The 17,941-nt window shown below is 47.3% G+C and overlaps 1 protein-coding gene across 2 annotated transcripts in view; it reads right to left on the reverse strand.

Annotated features, from left to right (window-relative positions):
- Positions 1–394: 394 nt before the first annotated feature.
- The window catches only part of LOC121232879 (ubiquitin-conjugating enzyme E2 R2-like), a 78,325-nt gene continuing 60,778 nt past the window's right edge, over positions 395–17,941 (reverse strand). For both annotated transcript variants that reach the window (XM_041121385.1, XM_041121386.1), the window contains 3 exons: positions 17,314–17,411; positions 2,843–2,977; positions 395–1,343 (listed from right to left, as the gene is read on the reverse strand). In XM_041121385.1, coding sequence (XP_040977319.1) covers positions 1,124–1,343; positions 2,843–2,977; positions 17,314–17,411 — 453 coding nt within the window. In that variant the 3' untranslated portion in view covers positions 395–1,123. The remainder of the gene's footprint in view (positions 1,344–2,842; positions 2,978–17,313; positions 17,412–17,941) is intronic.

Below are 17,941 nucleotides of genomic sequence, written 5' to 3' on the forward strand. Positions count from 1 at the left end.
TACAGCCTGGACACCCCAGGCAGGCACCAAAGGGAGCTTTGACTGCTGCTGACCCCACACAGCCCCCAGGACTGCAGCAGAGCTGCATTTACCAACAAATGACCTACATAAGCAACAGAAAGAAGGCTCAGGCCAGCACTGTATTTGGGCTGCAGGAAGCAAGAGCTGCTAGCAAGCACTGGGGCAGGAGGCTATCTATCTGTCTCTCCCACTGCCAAAAAAAAGTTCAGGATGAACACTTGCTCGCTGGGCAGTGGGATGCATGTCTGTTCTCCTCCCTCTAGAGAGGGGCAGCTGGCAGCAGATCTCAGCAGCATGGCTAAACTGAACTTTTTCAACCCCAACCTAGTCTGAAAAAAAAAAAAAAAAAAAAAGCAACCCAGGGCTCAGTTGCACAGATGTGAAGTGTTAAGTGTTTATTTTAGGGTTCATATCACAAGCCTTTTTCAGAGACAAAGCTAATTGTGCCCTCCGGGGCTCCAGGGGCCAGCTATTTCCTAACTTGAGCAGGCTGAAAAGGAATACTGTACCTTTCAGTAACATCCCATCAAGCTCAACACACAGTAGCTTTACACTCTCCGCCCCACACCTTATAAAGGAAAAGCCACCACAAGGCTAAACGAACGTACACACGCTATTATTGTAAATGGAGCAGCTAAACCTTAGCAATTTGCTTTGTGTGGATTTTTTTTTTTCTTCCCAGTAAATGCAGCACTTGAGCTCCCGAAAACCCAGCTTCCAATGGGTTTGTTCCAGCTTTAAATACATTAAACATCTCAATGAAAGACTATTTAATTCAAGAATCTAAACACGAGCAAACCTGTTTCGCTGTGAGCATTTTGTAGAGAAGTGAAAAAGGGAGTTTCTTTTTTAAAAAGAAATAATACAGTGATGAAAGGGTTAAGAATGCAAGAATTCAGACATTCTGTGGAGGGTCTCTAAGAGGTCCATAAAAAAGGAGCAAACAGATCCATACAACAGGAGACAGCAGGAGACAAAGTTTTTTTGATATCCCCCCCCCACACACACACACACACACTTTTTTGCCAAACTGCTGCTAGGTTACCGCTGCTCCCTTCTGGCCTGAGTCGGCAGGGCAGTACAGTGGCATAGCGGGAGCAGGTCACGACTCCTCATTACCAGAATCATCATCATCATAACAGTCGGCATCCTCCTCCTCTTCGTCTTCATCATCAATGTCGTCATCATACAAGTCGTCATAAAGCAAATCTGAACTGTTGTCATTGGAAGGCACTTTAGTTTTGATGCAGTACTCTGCCAGCGTAGTGGGGACCTTCACGCCATCCTTCTCTGCCTCAGTTTTGGTAGCCAAAACCTGTTTCCTGCAGGGAGGACGACACAGCAATGTGAGCAGGGCCATGTGTTGGCAGCAGCATAGCTCAACTCCCCACCTCCCAGCCAGCTCCACCCCTCCTGGCAGCTCAGAGTCAGGAGAGCTGATGTTTGGCCGAAGCACCACAAGCAGCACTAGAAACAGATTTAGTTCCTGCAGCCCCAGGCTTGGGAGCACTCCAAGGGCGTTTGCAGAACACACTCTCTCAGCGACATATGAAATCAGTTATTCTACAGGACTCCACATTAGAGACCTGCCAGAGCTCAGATCAAATTTAATTACATTTGTTACATAAGGGATGTTCAGGGATTTCCTAAGATGACTTATTATGACTTATTGAGGTAGGTTCAGAGATGCCATCCACGGTCACCCTCCACCACTGATGACTCTACCCCAGCATGCTCAAAACTGCAATTCCCACAAGCATTTGGCAGCTCTCAGCTCCCACGGGAGGGTAAGAACAGTCTGAGCATGTGGCTGCACCCCAAGATGCAGCCATAACTCTGGCACTGCCTGGGGATGGCAGAAGACAAGTGTTTCCCATCACCCCAGGACAGGCTCTAGCTGCTGCCTCCTGGCAGCACTCAGGCTGCGAACTGTTGCTGGCCTGTGTTGCCTCCCAGCAGGGAGAGGAACAGATGGCAGCCTGTCCCTTCACCCACGCCCACCTGCTTGTCAGTCTGCCATACTCTTATTTATGGAGTACATCCAGCTCCACTGAAGCCAATGGAGCTGGAAGGGATTAAGATAACCTCCCAGCAAGGCTCTTTGCACAACTCAGGCCAGTGAGTGACTGCCCTGCATAGCTCCAACCAGGGGTATATCCTTCACACCCAGCTAGCAGAATCAATGCAGATGTGGTCTTGCCCCAGGCAAGCATGACAGTGGTCCCACTGCAGTATGGGCTGCCCATCTGCCACTCTACAGCAACCCCAGCTCAAGTTTACATCATCTCCCTACAGCACCTGATGAACCATGAACTTCTCAGCAAAGGACAGTCGAGACTGAACAGTGCTTCCAGCTAATCAAACCCAGCTTTGCAAGCACTTGCCAAACCCCACTGATATTCCTTTGAATCGGAGGGGCAAAATTATGATTCATGAGTGCATTAAGCACAGAATTAGTAGGATGCAGTCAGTTTGAATCACATCCCAAGCAACACAGGCAGTGCTCAAAGGCAAGCAGGGACTTTGACTAGTATTTACTAGCAACCAATAGGTTTTTCAGAGCATCGTGCCAGATTAGTCTAAAAAAGAACAATTTAAAGACAGATCAGCCCAGTCCTCCTGCTCCAGAAGTTTGCACCACTTCTGTGTGCTGAAAATCCTAGAGGAACCAGAAGCGTGGACTTAGAATAAGACAGTAAAATTCATTTCCAAAGGAGCAACCACAGCAAGAAGCTGGTTTCAGCAAATTCTGCAAGCAGCCTGTTTCATAGGATTCAAAGCAGGAGGCCAGTAGCACAGCATCACACATGGCAAAGCTTACCTTATGATTTCAGCATACTCCTTGTCTTTCCCTTTACTATCCCTCCATTTCCTGAACATGACTGACGCATCCACATTGGCAGGAGAGAATGTGTTGGGCTCATTAAGCAAAGAAATTACACTCAATAAGATAGTCCTGAAAAAGGTAACCACAACAGCAGAATCAGAGTTAACACATACATAGATTCTGGATGCTGACAACTTCATTAGGTGATGCATCAGAAACTTGTTTAAAGTCAAAACTTAGTTAAGGATAATTAAGGATAGCTAAGGATAATATTTGAAGTGAGAACAGATATTTATGAACTTCAGACCCTGACCATCAGCATAGGGAAGATGACACAATACAAACCTCAAAGACCTAATCTGATGACAGACTATCACATCTGTGCACACGCTTGTGATGGGGCAGCAGGCAAAGCTTGCATTAGACCAGAATTCAGCTTGTCCACACCACTCATGGATGGTGCAGGGTTGGAAAGCTGCTTGGTGAGCCTGTTCCTCATGACATTTAGCCTCCCAGCAGAAAGCCAGGCTCTTTGCCTACCCCATGTAGGGAAGGCCACTACCACCCAAGGCCATCAGATAAGGCTGCACTGCCTTCCCTGCCCCACTGGGTGTTAAGAGGTTGGAGCTGTGACCAGGTCTCTCCTCAGCCCATGCACCACTAAGGCTGCTGTAGCAGCACTCAAGCACAGCAAAACAGTGCAGATGTTTTTCAATACCCAGGCAAGCTGCCAAGGGCCCAGCAGGATTCAGCTGCTAGTACTCAGCAAAGCCAGCATGAGCCAGTCACATAACCCCCAGCAGACAGACAGCCTTCCTGGATTTCTATAGCAACAGCACAGAGCTGCTAGCTGCCCTACTCTGCTGGCATTTACCAGGGGCAAACACCACCTCCTTCACCCAGTCCCTTCTCCTGCATTTCCTACAACCCTTTGCACTTCAGAGATTCAGCCCTTCGCTGCTCTACACACTGCCACAACCAGCACAAAACTCAACAGCAAGTCCCATCAGGCAGTTCTACACACCCAGCCACCTGGCTGTAGCTACCACTGCAATAGCTTCATGTGTCTGAGATGGTCCTGCTGGCAACAGCTTTCGATTTAAATGGAAGGGAAGAACAAGAGACTTGTCTTGAAATACAGCAGTACATAGCAACTGCTTTGCAGAACTTGATTAAAGGAGACTACAGCCCCAGCTGTACTTGCATTGATTTAGGGGCACATTCAGAGCAGCACATGCTGAGCACATCTACCAGATCATATATCTGGGATACAATTCCAGAAAATGCTTGGTCATTTGGATGCAGAGTTTCTTGAAAGGTTTTGAAACTAAACGCTTCTGTCTGGCCAGACTGTTCAGCACAGCTATCAGGAGAGTCATATACAATTTACTTTCCAAGTTATATAATTCAGTAGGAAAAAGAACAGCAGCTCTGGAAAAAACTGTCTGGTCAGACTGGAATGATGGGCAGAAGAGAGACCGTCTTCTACTTCATCTCAAGAATTCATTTAAAAGCCTTTGATTCTCAGCAAACATGCTGTAAAGCCAGCATGTCAGCTCCAGCATCATTGCAGCAGCTTTACTGTAGAGCAAGCAAAGTCTAGGGGAGGCTGAAGACAGGAATTCATGTCTGGATTTAGCATCTGCTCTACTACACTTCCATCAACAAAGTGAGGAGAAGCCAGTTTCCACTGTGGTGCCCCCAGACTCGAAAGTCAGTGCAAAGCTACTTAAATATACCAAGGCAACTGTCTATTAGAGGTGAGGCTCTCTGCACTCTTCGTTCCTGACCAGCACATTAGATCAGCTCCATCCCTCCTGATACCTTAAGAGCTGGACAGTCTCCTCCAACTCAAACCCTGCTGCTGTGGGTAAGCAAGGTGAACAAGGTACAGTAACAGGACAGGACCAAAACCACAAAAAAGTTCAACCACATGACTGAAAACATCCTCAGCATCAAATACGAACTGCACTGGACTGGATACAGACTGACCCTCTGCAATATTGTCATGGATCTGCTTCTCCCTCAGGCAAGGTTGTTCTATCATGTTGTTTCATGCAAGTTGTTTGCATGAAGAGTGGGGATTTCAAGCCTACCTTCTGATTTCTTACATCCCTCCCACCCCATTCTGTGGAACAGTGTGCTCACCAGCTGCCATGCCACTTGGTTTTAAGTGTTTACAGCGCTGTTGTCTTCAAAGTCCCTCTAACATCCCTTTATCAGCAGAAATAAGCCAGTAGAGGCTCAAAGAATCAGACCTGTTAAGTGCTTTTTTCTCTCCATGTATCAACAGAAGGCTCAGACATGGATGAATTTAATCTGAACGAAAACAAACATTACATATAGTAGCTGGTGCTCCCAACCAGCACATCCTGTTATATACCTTGTTGAAAAGGATTTTTTTGTTTTTGTTCCAGCTACTATCTACACTGTAGCTTCTCAGAGCCACCTTTAGAAGTACTCATAGATTTGTCTTAGCACATTTTTACTCTCCAGTATAAAGTAAGAAGTTTTGGCTTAGACTGTACTGACAGTAATGTTAGATCTTGACAGTTTCTGCAACCAGCTCAATGCACTAAAGCAGCCAAAAAAGCCAACAACAAAAATGGGCATCAACTATATTCACAGTTCTGGCCTGAACACCTCAAAGGACAAAGTGAGGCTAGAGAGATATGGAGAAGAACAACTAAAATGATCAAAGAGCCTCAACCCCTAAGCCCTGCTACCACTTCCTCAGCTTTATGGGAGACGAGAAAAGCAGCAGTATTCTCTGCCACACAGATCACAGCTGCATTCCTACACATCTTGCTGGATGTTTGCCATATTTATTTATGCCTGCCTCATCTAGCTCTGACTGATAGGGAAACTCCATACTGACTGTTTAAAAAAATTAATGAGCAGGCTTGACACCATTAGAGGTGTCCCGTTTCAGCTGGGATAGAGTTAATTGCCTTCCTAGTAGCTGGTACAGTGCTATGTTTTTGAGTTAGGTATGAGAAGAATGTTGATAACACTGATGTTTTCAGTTGCTGCTAAGTAGTGTTTAGTCTCAAGTCAAGGATTTTTCAGCTTCTCATGCCCAGCCAGCAAGAAGGCTGGAGGGGCACAAGAATTTGGGAGGGGACACAGCCAGGGCAGCTGACCCAAAGTGGCCAACGGGGTATTCCATACCATGTGACGTCCCATTTAGTATATAAACTGGGGGGAGTGGGGGTGGGGGGATCACCACTCAGGGACTAACTGGGCATCTGTCGGCAGGTGGTGAGCAATTGCACTGTGCATCACTTGCATATTCCAATCCTTTTATTATTACTGTTGTCATTTTATTAGTGTTATCATTATCATTATTAGTTTCTTCTTTTCTGTTCTATTAAACCGTTCTTATCTCAACCCACAAGTTTTACTTCTTTTTTCCCCAATTCTCTCCCCCATCCTACTGGGTGGGGGGGAATTGAGTGAGCAGCTGCGTGGTGCTTAGTTGCTAGCTGGGGTTAAATCCAAGACAGTCCATTTTGGCGCCCAACGTGGGGCTCGAAGGGTTGAGATAACAACAAGCCTGACCAGAGCTTGTTAAAACAAATTTGTTACAAGCATTCATTATATTGGTCTAAGAGTCGCTGGTCACTAAGTTGATTTATGAGCTCTTAGAGTTGTGGTGCTCGTTTTTAAAGTTCTGTTATGTATCACCTCGCTTGCTGTATAGAGTCCCTGTTCTGCTGCTTATCATCCGTGGGAGGTGGATTAAGGTTTTCGCTTTGATGTACTGTGTAATACTGGCTTATGGTATGATAAAGTTATCGGTTGTGGGACTAATCCGGTGTTTGCACTCAGCATTGTCATCACCTCTATACTTCGGGAGCCTTCTGTGGGAAACTATTAATAATTACACCATTTACCTTTCCTCCTCGGAGAGCCAATCTATGGGCGAGACATCTTTCCTCCCCTTTCCCTTCTCCTCCAGTCTAGTTACAATGGCATTTGAGAATTCTGAAAAATTTTAATACCCTTGGGATGTTGAAACCAGCATGGTCCTACTGCTAGGAACTAGCATGTTCCTGAATGTGGGTCAGGTCTTGCTTAGGGTTAAACAACTATTTAAGAAGATCACCCAGAGATCTGCCCTAAGGCTGGACAATAATGAGTGGCAGGGCGTGTGGGGTAGTATGGGCAAGTACCTAGAAAAGTGGGCACCTCCAGTGTTTTGGAACTTCACCCCTGAACAAGCGCAGAATCTGGAAGAACTAGTAAAATATTTGGAAAAGGTATGCTGTCACCCCAGCAGCTCCAGGGAGACACAAATCGCTACAATGTGCTGGGGCCTGGCCCATGCCTATCGGACCCTCTTCAACACTACTCAGTACCCTCAAGGGGAAGAGAAGGTCTCTGGACCTAACAACAAAACAACAGGCACTGTGGCTACCCAAACCCCGGTGACAGGCAATGCAGCCCCTCCAACCCCGGCAACAAGAACTGCAGCTACCGAAACCCCAGCAATGGACACTGCAGCCCCTCCAGCCCCAGCAAGCGGTACTGCAACTGAACCACCAGACCAACCCACACCAGTATCAGTTGCCCCCATACACAAGAAGATATATACAAAAAAATCAGTTCGCTTAGTGAGGGATGAAGATGAACCAGGGCCATCATGGGAACAGGAGGAAGAGACAGAACCAGAGGTAATCACCTGATCCCTATCCTTGAGCGAGATGTAGGATATGTGAAGAGATGTCCAGCAACTCAAAGAGGATATGTCCTACTCCCCACCTGTAAGGACCAATGTCTCAGCTATTAGGAGTAGAGCGTTCCTCTGCCCAAGAGAGAGAATATAGAAGGTACACACCGCAAGGTGCCCTGTGGTTTTACCTATGTGATCATGGAGAGGACATGAGGAAATGGAATGGAAAAACTACCTCGGTCCTAGATGCACGGGTACGTGAGTTGCGAGGAAAAACCACCACAAAAGGGGATTCTACCAGGAAAAATGCCACTCCAGTTTCCAAACAGAGTAGAAGGGCTGATCTTATTTCTGATCCTCTTGAAGGGACTTCTGAGCCAATTTTACGAGAAGTGAATATTGGATATTCTGACCAGAACTAGAGGGGCCCTGCCTCCAGCCAGGTGGAGGAAAGGGATAACCAGGTCTATTGGACTGTGTGGATTCGATGGCCTGGCACGTTAGACCCACAGGAGTGTAAGGCTCTAGTAGACACCAGTGCACAGTGCACTCTAATGCCATCAAGTTATAAAGGGGCAGAACCCATTTGTATTTCTGGTGTGACAGGGGGATCCCAAGAGTTAACTGTATTGGAGGCTAAAGTAAGCCTAACTGGGAATGAAGGGCAGAAACACCCCATTGTGACTGGCCCAGAGGCTCCGTGCATCCTTGGCATAGACTACCTCAGGAGAGGGTATTTTAAGGACCCAAAGGGGTATCAATGGGCTTTTGGTATAGCTGCCTTGGAGATGGAGGGAATTGAAGAGCTGTCTACCCTGCCTGGACTCTCCCAAGACCCTTGAATTGTGGGGTTGCTGGAGGTTGAAGAACAACAAGTGCCAATTGCTACCACAACGGTGCACCAGCAGCAATATCGCACCAACCGAGACTCCCTGATTCCCATCCACAAGTTGATTCGCCAACTGGAGAGCCAAGGAGTGATCAGCAAAACTCGCTCACCCTTTAGTAGTCCCATATGGCCAGTGTGAAAGCCTAATGGGGAGTGGAGACTAACAGTTGACTATCGTGGCCTGAATGAAGTTACACCACCGCTGAGTGCTGCTGTTCCGGATATGCTAGAACTTCAATACGAACTAGAGTCAAAGGCAGCCAAGTGGTATGCCACAATGGACATTGCTAATGCGTTTTTCTCAATCCCTCTGGCAGCAGAGCGCCAGTCACAGTTTGCTTTTATTTGGAGAGGTGTCCAGTACACCTGGAATCGATTGCCCCAGGGGTGGAAACACAGCCCCACCATTTGCCATGGACTAATCCAGACTGCACTGGAAAAAGGTGAAGCTCCAGAACACCTGCAATACATTGATGACAACATCGTATGGGGCAACACAGCAAAAGAAGTCTTTGAGGAAGGGAAGAAAATAATCCAAATCCTTCTGAAAGCCGGTTTTGCCATAAAAGAAAGGTCAAGGGACCTGCACAGGAGATCCAGTTTTTAGGAATAAAATGGCAAGATGGACGTCGTCAGATCCCTATAGATGTGATCAACAAAATAGCAGCTATATCTCCACCGACTAATAAAGAAGGCCTGTGTTTCCTTTTAGGTGTCATGGGTTTTTGGAGAATGCATATTCCAAATTACAGTCTGATTGTAAGCCCACTCTATCAAGTGACCTGGAAGAAGAAAGATTTTAAATGGGGCCCTGAGCAACAGCAAGCCTTTGAACAAATGAAGCGGGAGATTGTTCATGCAGTAGCCCTTGGGCCAGTCCGGGCAGGACAAGATGTTATAAATGTGCTCTACACTGCAGCCAGGGAGAATGGCCCTACCTGGAGCCTCTGGCAGAAAGCACCCGGGGAGACCTGAGGCCGACCCCTAGGCTTTTGGACTCGGGGATACAGACGATCCAAGGCCCGCTATACTCCAACTGAAAAAGAGATATTGGCAGCATATGAAGGAGTTCGAGCTGCCTCAGAAGTGGTTGGTACTGAAACACAGCTCCTCTTAGCACCCCGACTGCCAGTGCTGGGCTGGATGTTCAAAGGGAGGGTCTCCTCTACACATCACGTGACTGATGCCACGTGGAGTAAGTGGATTGCACTGATCACACAACGGGCTCGCATAGGAAACCCCAGTCCCCCAGGAATTTTAGAAGTGATCACAGACTGGCCAGAAGGCAAAGATTTTGGAGTGTCGCCAGAGGAGGAGATGATGCATGCTGAAGAGGCCCCACTGTATAATAAAGTGCCAGAAAATGAGAGGCAATATGCCTTGTTCACTGACGGATCCTGTCGCATTGTGGGAAAGCATCGGAGGTGGAAGGCTGCTGTATGGAGTCCTATATGACAAGTCGCAGAAACTACTGAAGGAGAAGGTGAATCAAGTCAGTTTGCAAAGGTGAAAGCCGTCCAGTTAGCATTAGACATTGCTGAAAGAGAGAAGCGGCCAGTGCTCTATCTCTATACTGACTCATGGATGGTGGCAAATGCCCTGTGGGGGTGGTTACAGCAATGGAATCAGAGCAACTGGCAGCACAGAAGTACACCCATTTGGGCTGCCGTACCATGGCAAGATATTGCATCCTGGCTAGAGATTCTGGTTGTAAAAGTACATCAGTGTAGATGCTCACGTACCCAAGAGTTGGGCCACTGAAGAACATCAAAACAACCAGCAGGTGGATCAGGCTGCCAAGACTGAAGTAGCTCAGGTGGATCTGGACTGGCAACATAAGGGCGAGATATTTAGAATCATAGAATCATTTAGGTTGGAAAAGACCTTCAAGATCATCGAGTCCAACCATCAACCATGCCCACTAAACCATGTTCTGGAGTACCCCGTCTACGCGCTTTTTGAATACCTCCAGGGATGGTGACTCAACCACTTCCCTAGCCAGCCTATTCCAATGTCTGACAACCCTCTCAGTAAAGAAATTTTTCCTAATATCTAACCTAAATCTCCCTTGCCTCAACTTGAGGCCATTTCCTCTCATCCTACCACTAGTTACTTGATAGAAGAGACCAGTACCCACCTCACTACAACCTCCTTTCAGGTAGTTGTAGAGAGTGATAAGGTCTCCCCTCAGCCTCCTTTTCTCCAGCCTAAACAGCCCCAGCTCCCTCAGCCGCTCCTCATAAGACTTGTGCTCCAGGCCCCTCACCAACTTTGTTGCCCTTCTCTGGACACACTCCAGCACCTCAATGTCTTTCCTGTAGTGAGGGGCCCAAAACTGAACACAGTACTCAAGGTGCGGCCTCACCAGTGCCGAGTACAGGGGAACAATCACCTCCCTGCTCCTGCTGGCCACACTATTTCTGATACAGGCCAGGATGCTGTTGGCCTTCTTGGCCACCTGGGCACACTGCTGGGTCACATCCAGCCGGCTGTCAACTAGCACACCCAGGTCTTTCTCTGCCAGGCAGCTTTCCAGCCACTCTTCCCCAAGCCTGTAGCGCTGCATGGGGTTGCTGTGACCGAAGTGCAGGACCCAGCACTTGGCCTTGTCAAACTTCATACGATTGGCCTTGGCCCATCGATCCAGCCTGTCCAGATCCCTCTGTAGAGCCTCCCTACCCTCAAGCAGATCAACCCTGCCTCCCAACTTGGTGTTGTCTGCAAACTTGCTGAGGGTGCACTCAATCCCCTCATCCAAATCATTGATAAAGATATTAAACAGAACAGGGCCCAACACCGAGCCCTGAGGAACACCACTTGTGACCCGCCGCCAACTGGATTTAACCCCATTCACCACAACCCTCTGGGCTCGTCCATCCAGCCAGTTTTTCACCCAGCAAAGAGTACGCTTGTCCAAGCCATGAAACACCAGCTTCTCAAGGAGTATGCCATGAGAGACAGTGTCAAAGGCCTTACTGAAGTCAAGGTAGACAACATCCACAGCCTTTCCCTCATCCACTAGGCGGGTCACCTGGTCATAGAAGGAGATCAGGTTGGTCAAGCAGCACCTGCCTTTCGTAAACCCATGCTGACTGGGCCTGATCCCCTGCTTGTCCTGGACTTGCCATGTGAGTGATCTCAAGACAAACTGTTCCATAAGCTTCCCCGGTACCGAGGTCAGGCTGACAGGCCTGTAGTTCCCTGGATCCTCCCTCCGACCCTTCTTGTAAATCGGAGTCACATTGGCAAGCCTCCAGTCCTCTGGGACCTCCCCTGTTGACCAGGATCACTGATAAATGATAGAGAGTGGCTTGGCAAGGACCTCCGCCAGTTCCCTCAGTACTCTTGGATGGATCCCATCAGGTCCCATAGATTTGTGAGTGTCCAGATGGCGTAGTAGGTCACTATTTCCTCCTGGATTAAGGGGGATATGTTCTGCTCTTCATCCTCACCTTCCAGCTCAGGGGGCTGAGTACCCTGAGGATAACTGGTCTCGCTATTAAAGACTGAGGCAAAGGCAGCATTAAGTACCTCGGTCTTCTCCTCATCTCTGGTGGCTATGTTCCCTTCTGTATCCATTAAAGGATAGATATTCTCCTTGGGATTCTTTTTACTGTTAACATATTTGTAAAAACATTTTTTGTTGTCCCTTACAATAGTGGCCAGATTGAGTTCTAGCTGAGCTTTTGCCTTTCTAATTTCCTCTCTGTATGATCTAACAAGATCCCTGTACTCCTCCCAAGTTGCCCGCCCTTTCTTCCAGAGATGATAAACTCTCCTTTTTTTCTTGACTCCTAGCAAAAGCTCCCCGTTCAGCCAGGCCGGTCGTTTTCCTCAGCGGTTCGACTTGCGGCACATGGGAATAGCCTGGTCCTGAGCCATTAAGATTTCCTTCTTGAAGAAATGTCCATCCCTCCTGGACCCCTTTTGCCCTTCAGGACCGTCTCCCAAGGGACCCTCTCAACCAGTATCCTGAACAGGCCAAAGTTTGCCCTCCGGAAGTCCACAGTGGTGGTTTTGCTGACCACCTTCCTTGCCTCACCAAGAATTGAGAATTCTATCATTTCATGGTCACTAAGCCCAAGACAGCCTCCAACCATCACACCTCCCACCAGTCCTTCCCTGTTCGTAAACAATAGATCTAGCAAGGCTCCTCCCCTGGTTGGCTCACCTACCAGCTGCGTCAGGAAGTTATCTTCCACACACTCCAGGAACCTCCTAGATTGTTTACTCTCTGCCATGTTGTATTTCCAGCAGACGTCCGGAAAGTTGAAGTCCCCCACGAGGACAAGGGCACGCGATTCTGAGACTACTGCCTGCCACTTGTAGAACAATTCATCCATCTCTTCAACCTGGTCGGGCGGTCTATAACAGACTCCCAGCACAATATCTGCCTTGTTGGCCTTCCCTCTCATCCTCACCCATAAGCACTCCACCTTGTCATCAGAATCATGTAGCTCTGTACAGTCAAAACATTCCCCAACATAGAGAGCCACCCCACCACCTCTTCTACCTTGCCTATCCCTTCTGAAGAGCTTATAGCCATCCATCGCAGCACTCCAGTCACGGGAGTCATCCCACCATGTTTCCGTGATGGCGACTAAATCATATCTATCCTGCTGCACGATGGCTTCCAGCTCCTCCTGTTTATTGCCCATGCTGCGTGCATTGGCATAGATACATTTGAGCTGGCCTATCGAATCCACCCCTAACATTGGCACGCTGCCCCCAGGCTCAGCTCTGGTGCACCTAGTTTTATCCCCTTCCCCCTTCAAACCTAGTTTAAAGCCCTCTCTATGAGCCCCGCCATCTCACGAGCGAGGATTCTTTTACCCCTTTGAGATAGCTGGAAACCATCTGTCGCTAGCAAGCCCGGTGCCGTGTAAACCTCCCCATGATCAAAAAACCCATAATTCCACCAATAACACCAGCCTCTGAGCCACGTATTAACCAGGTGTGTTTTCCTGTTCCTTTCAGTATATTTCCCTGCCACTGAAGGGATTGAGGAAAACACTACCTATGCTCCTGATCCTTCCACTAATCGCCCCAGTGCCCTGAACTCCCTTTTGATTGCCTTTGGATTTCTCTCTGCAATCTCATCACTGCCAACCTGCACAACCAGCAATAGGTAATAATCAGAGGTCCGAACCAGACCAGGGAGTTCCCTGGTAATGTCTTTTACCCAGGCCCCAGGGAGGCAGCAGACTTCCCTGTGGGATGGGTCAGGTCTGCATATTGGGCCCTCTGTCCCCCTCAGAAGGGAGTCGCCTACGACAATTACCCTCCTTTTTCTTTTTTCAGAGGATGTGAGAATGCGTGGGGCTGCCCGACTGAGCCTAAGCACCTCCCTAGATAGGGCTTCATCTACACCCTGATCTTCACTGACCTGGTCCTCAAGTTCCAGAGCCCCATACCTGTTGCGTAGGGGCAACTGGGAAGGTGAGGGAGACCGGGAGGGGATTTGCCTGCCTCCCCGAGCAGGGACCTGTATCCATTCTCCTCTATCTCTTAGGTCCCCTCCTGCCTGGTGGCAGGAGGGCAGGGGAACCTCCGCTTCTTGCGGAGTCTCCATCTGCTGCCTCTGCCTCAGGGATGGCAGGTTGTGGGCCCACCAATCTATCTCCCTCTCACACTCCCTGATACTCCTCAACCTTTCCACTTCCTCCTTCAGCTCTACCACCAGGCTGAGCAGATCATTCACCTGGTCACACCTCACACAAGAGGTGTCCCCGCTGCCCTCCGTCATCAGTGATAGGCTCAGGCAATCCCTGCAGCCAGAGACCTGGACAGCTGCATGTTTACATGGGACCTCTGTCTGGGTTGCCACATTTTTCCTAACAATGGCTTTCACCCGAGCGGCAACCATACCTGGGTCTCCCTCCTGGCCGACACCCACCGCTTGAGTAGCCTTCTCCAGCTTGGAAGAGGAAGACGGGGGCTGCGCCCTACCTGCACTCCCTGCCTGCGTGAACTAGCCGCGCAAACTGCTGCGCCACGCCCTGACGTGCATGCAACAATCCAACGGTGCACACCATCCTCCTGCTGCGCCTAATGTCACCTGCTCGTCACACCGCACTGAAGCCCAATCCTGCTCTACCAACTGAGAGGACTTTGCACCATCCCTCCTGCCCAGAAAGACTGGTATGACAGAGCCCAGAGTCAGGAACTAAATGAACTCAATGAACATTTTATAAACACAACTCAAACTAAAGGAATGATCTCTGTCTCTCTGTATGTGTGTGTATATATATAATTGTCTATATATCTCAAAAGGACAGAAAAGGTGATGATGATTGACCAGGATGTAACTGAAGGTATGGGAACTGAGCATATGACATCAATGGTATAGATTAAGGGGTGGATACTGTCCTGGTTTCAGCTGGGATAGAGTTAACTGTCTTCCTAGTAGCTGGTACGGTGCTATGTTTTGAGTTCAGTATGTGAAGAATGTTGATAACACTGATGTTTTCAGTTGTTGCTAAGTAGTGTTTAGACTAAGTCAAGGATTTTTCAGCTTCTCATGCCCAGCCAGCGAGAAAGCTGGAGGGGCACAAGAAGTTGGCACAGGAAACAGCCAGGGCAGCTGACCCAAAGTGGCCAATGGGGTATTCCATACCATGTGACATCACATCTAGTATATAAACTGGGGGGAGTGGGGGTGGGGGGGATCACTGCTCAGGGACTAACTGGGCATCGGTCAGCAGGTGGTGAGCAATTGCATTTTGCATCACTTGCATATTCCAATCCTTTTATTGTTACTGTTGTCATTTTATTAGTGTTATCATTAATAGAACGGAAAAGAAGAAACTAATAATGATAAACTGTTCTTATCTCAACCCATGAGGTTTTTTTTGTTTGTTTTTTTTTCCCCAGATTCTCCCCCCCATCCCACTGGGTGGGGAGGAAGTGAGTGAGCAGCTGCGTGGTGCTTAGTTGCTGGCTGGGGTTAAACCATGACAGAAGCACAGGTGCTCTCAAAGTTGAAGAATGACATTTCCCCCTCCAGACACTTCAACCACAGTCATCTATAGTAAACAGTCAATACTCAGCAGGATTTACAACATTCAGCAGCTGAAGGGAAGCCCAAGGTTACACAGGCAGCTCATTACAAGCATGCTCCCCTCCCACACCTTCAGCCCTGCTGCCTCCTGTCTGACACACTGGAGCCTTGCAAAGCCAGATGGGACCCCAGCAGGATGCATCTCTATCAGCACTTAGCCCAATGGGTGACACTGGTAGCAGGCTGTTAAGGACAAGTTTTATTTCCACTTGCCAATACAGCTGAGGAATGTTTTCTCCCCAAATGTCACCCTTAAGCCCAACACATTCCAAGAGAGTAAGCACCAAAAACTGCACTGTGGTAAGGGAGAGCAGAAATCAGAGAACTAGCACCATGAGAAGTTTCATGTCAATCTTCTTTAGGGTTGTATATAATGAAATACTCAAAATATGTGTGCAATACAAGTAATTAATGCCCAAAGCTATTTCCTAACTATGAGTTGAGTCTTGTCACCTAGTCCTAACCATATCAGATGTATGAAAAAAGTTTAATAGCCATGCGAGAAGAGGGACAGGTGAACATAACTTAGCAATATATAGCTTAAAATAGTATAAGCTTTTTTCCCCCCTTTTTTTTTTTAAATCTGAACTAGAACTTTGAGAGGTTGCTTCATACTCACTTGTACTTGGTACAGATGGATTAGATAACATTTACCTCAAGCTCTGAAGGTCAGATTCCCAACCCTTCATGACTTCACACAGCTAAGACACACCATTTCTCCTGAGCCTTTTTAATCTTGAAATAGCATGCTCCAGGAGGAACATCAGTTGTTATAATTTGCTGACAGCTACAATTCCTAGTCTCCTGCCACATTAGCTCTAGTTCAGCACTCTGCAGAGTGTGTTACACAATCATATTCCAAGGATCAAGAATCCAATAAATCCCCCTTGCTAGATCTTTGCTTCGACAAAGGCTCTTTTCAAATGAATTTCATGAAGCCAAGTTAGATGAAAGCTGAGTCAAACTATCAGACAACCCTTTTCAAATCACTGCACTCCCTCAGGTATGCTGAGATCCCTAGCTAGATTTACCAATAAGTAACAGATTTCAAGTTGGGGAACCAGCATCTAATAAATCACTCTGAAAGCAAGCTTAATTCTCATATGATGTGCTAAAAATTAGAGGCAATTATTTTAACCTTATTTGGATAATAAATCAGATTAAAAAGTTAGAACAGGCAGTACCTTACTTCAAGGTTTTTCCACTACATCACTTACTACTCCAGCTGCACAGGTCAGCGAGCTGCTACTTGATGTGAATTTTATCAATTCTTTATTGGCAGTGTCTTGTAATGAGAATGAAATTCAGCTGGTGTTTCAGAAAAATTGAGAGGTTAGCCTTGAATGCCTCTGGTACCTTAGTGATCCTTCAGTTTTTTTGGCAGGAAGAAAACTACCTAGCTAACTGCTCAAGATACCACACTGCAGGACAGGACAGAGACAAATACTGGAAGGCAAACAGTAGGTAGGATTATGTACACAAAGTTACTCCTACTGGGCCTAAATACTCAAAAATGTTCTTTTTCACTAGTGGTATCTTGGAGGAGTTTGAAAAACCTAAGTGTAGGATAACATGGACTGGGAAAGGCTAGAACATTTGAGATAATTTGCTTTAAGAGCATGAAACCCTGTGAACAGGACAGAAGGCTCCACATTGTTAGCCCAGTATCAGGACACACAGCATTTCAGACAGCTTGATAAGTCTGGTTCCCACCCAATTCAAGACCTAAAGCCCCCAAAGTCTTAAATTCCCTTCCAAACCTTTCTCAACACAGGCCTTAGTCTTGGAGAGACACAACAGGCCTTTGAGGTCACCACTGTACATCAGATTCACACTGTTACCTGACATTTTGGGTAGGGTTCCACCTCTCGGATGGCAGCTCTCCACTTTGTGGGTCATCTACAGGTGGGTGAAGAATTGAAATACATACATCTCCATTCTGCAAGACAGAAACAAAAGTTAAGAATAGCCTGGCTTGAGGCAGAGGTCTGATGACTCAACTCCAACACTCTGACTGTTCTGAGCAGTTTAACCTTGTTGATATGGACACCCCAAGTACCAGTAAAAATACATGCAAGAACTGGAAACATTTCTCAATTCTTCCTGTATTATGTTCAAAAGTCTCCCTTGCTAAACAGGATTAGTCTGCAAATTGGTACAAAACAATCTCAAGTCAAGAGGTTTAAAGAATGTAGCAGAGCAAGCAAAAATAGAAATAGTCATATAAAACTAAAATTAGTCTCCAGATAACAAGTACTGTCACAGTGATAGAAGTGAGCTTTAGTCACAAGAGACCCAAAGTAGGGTTAAAAAAAAAATAATTTTCTTCCCAGTGGTAGCCAAGTTGGCTACAGGAATTTTTTAATTGAAGGGTTTAGCACTCTCTACTAGCTCAGGTATCAAAACAATGCTTCTCCCAGGACACAATGATGTTGAACAGATGGTGCAGGGCAGGCTTACACTGCTCTC

Source organism: Aquila chrysaetos, assembly GCF_900496995.4.
Source record: "Aquila chrysaetos chrysaetos chromosome W unlocalized genomic scaffold, bAquChr1.4 W_unloc_1, whole genome shotgun sequence".
Taxonomy (NCBI): Eukaryota; Metazoa; Chordata; class Aves; order Accipitriformes; family Accipitridae; genus Aquila; species Aquila chrysaetos.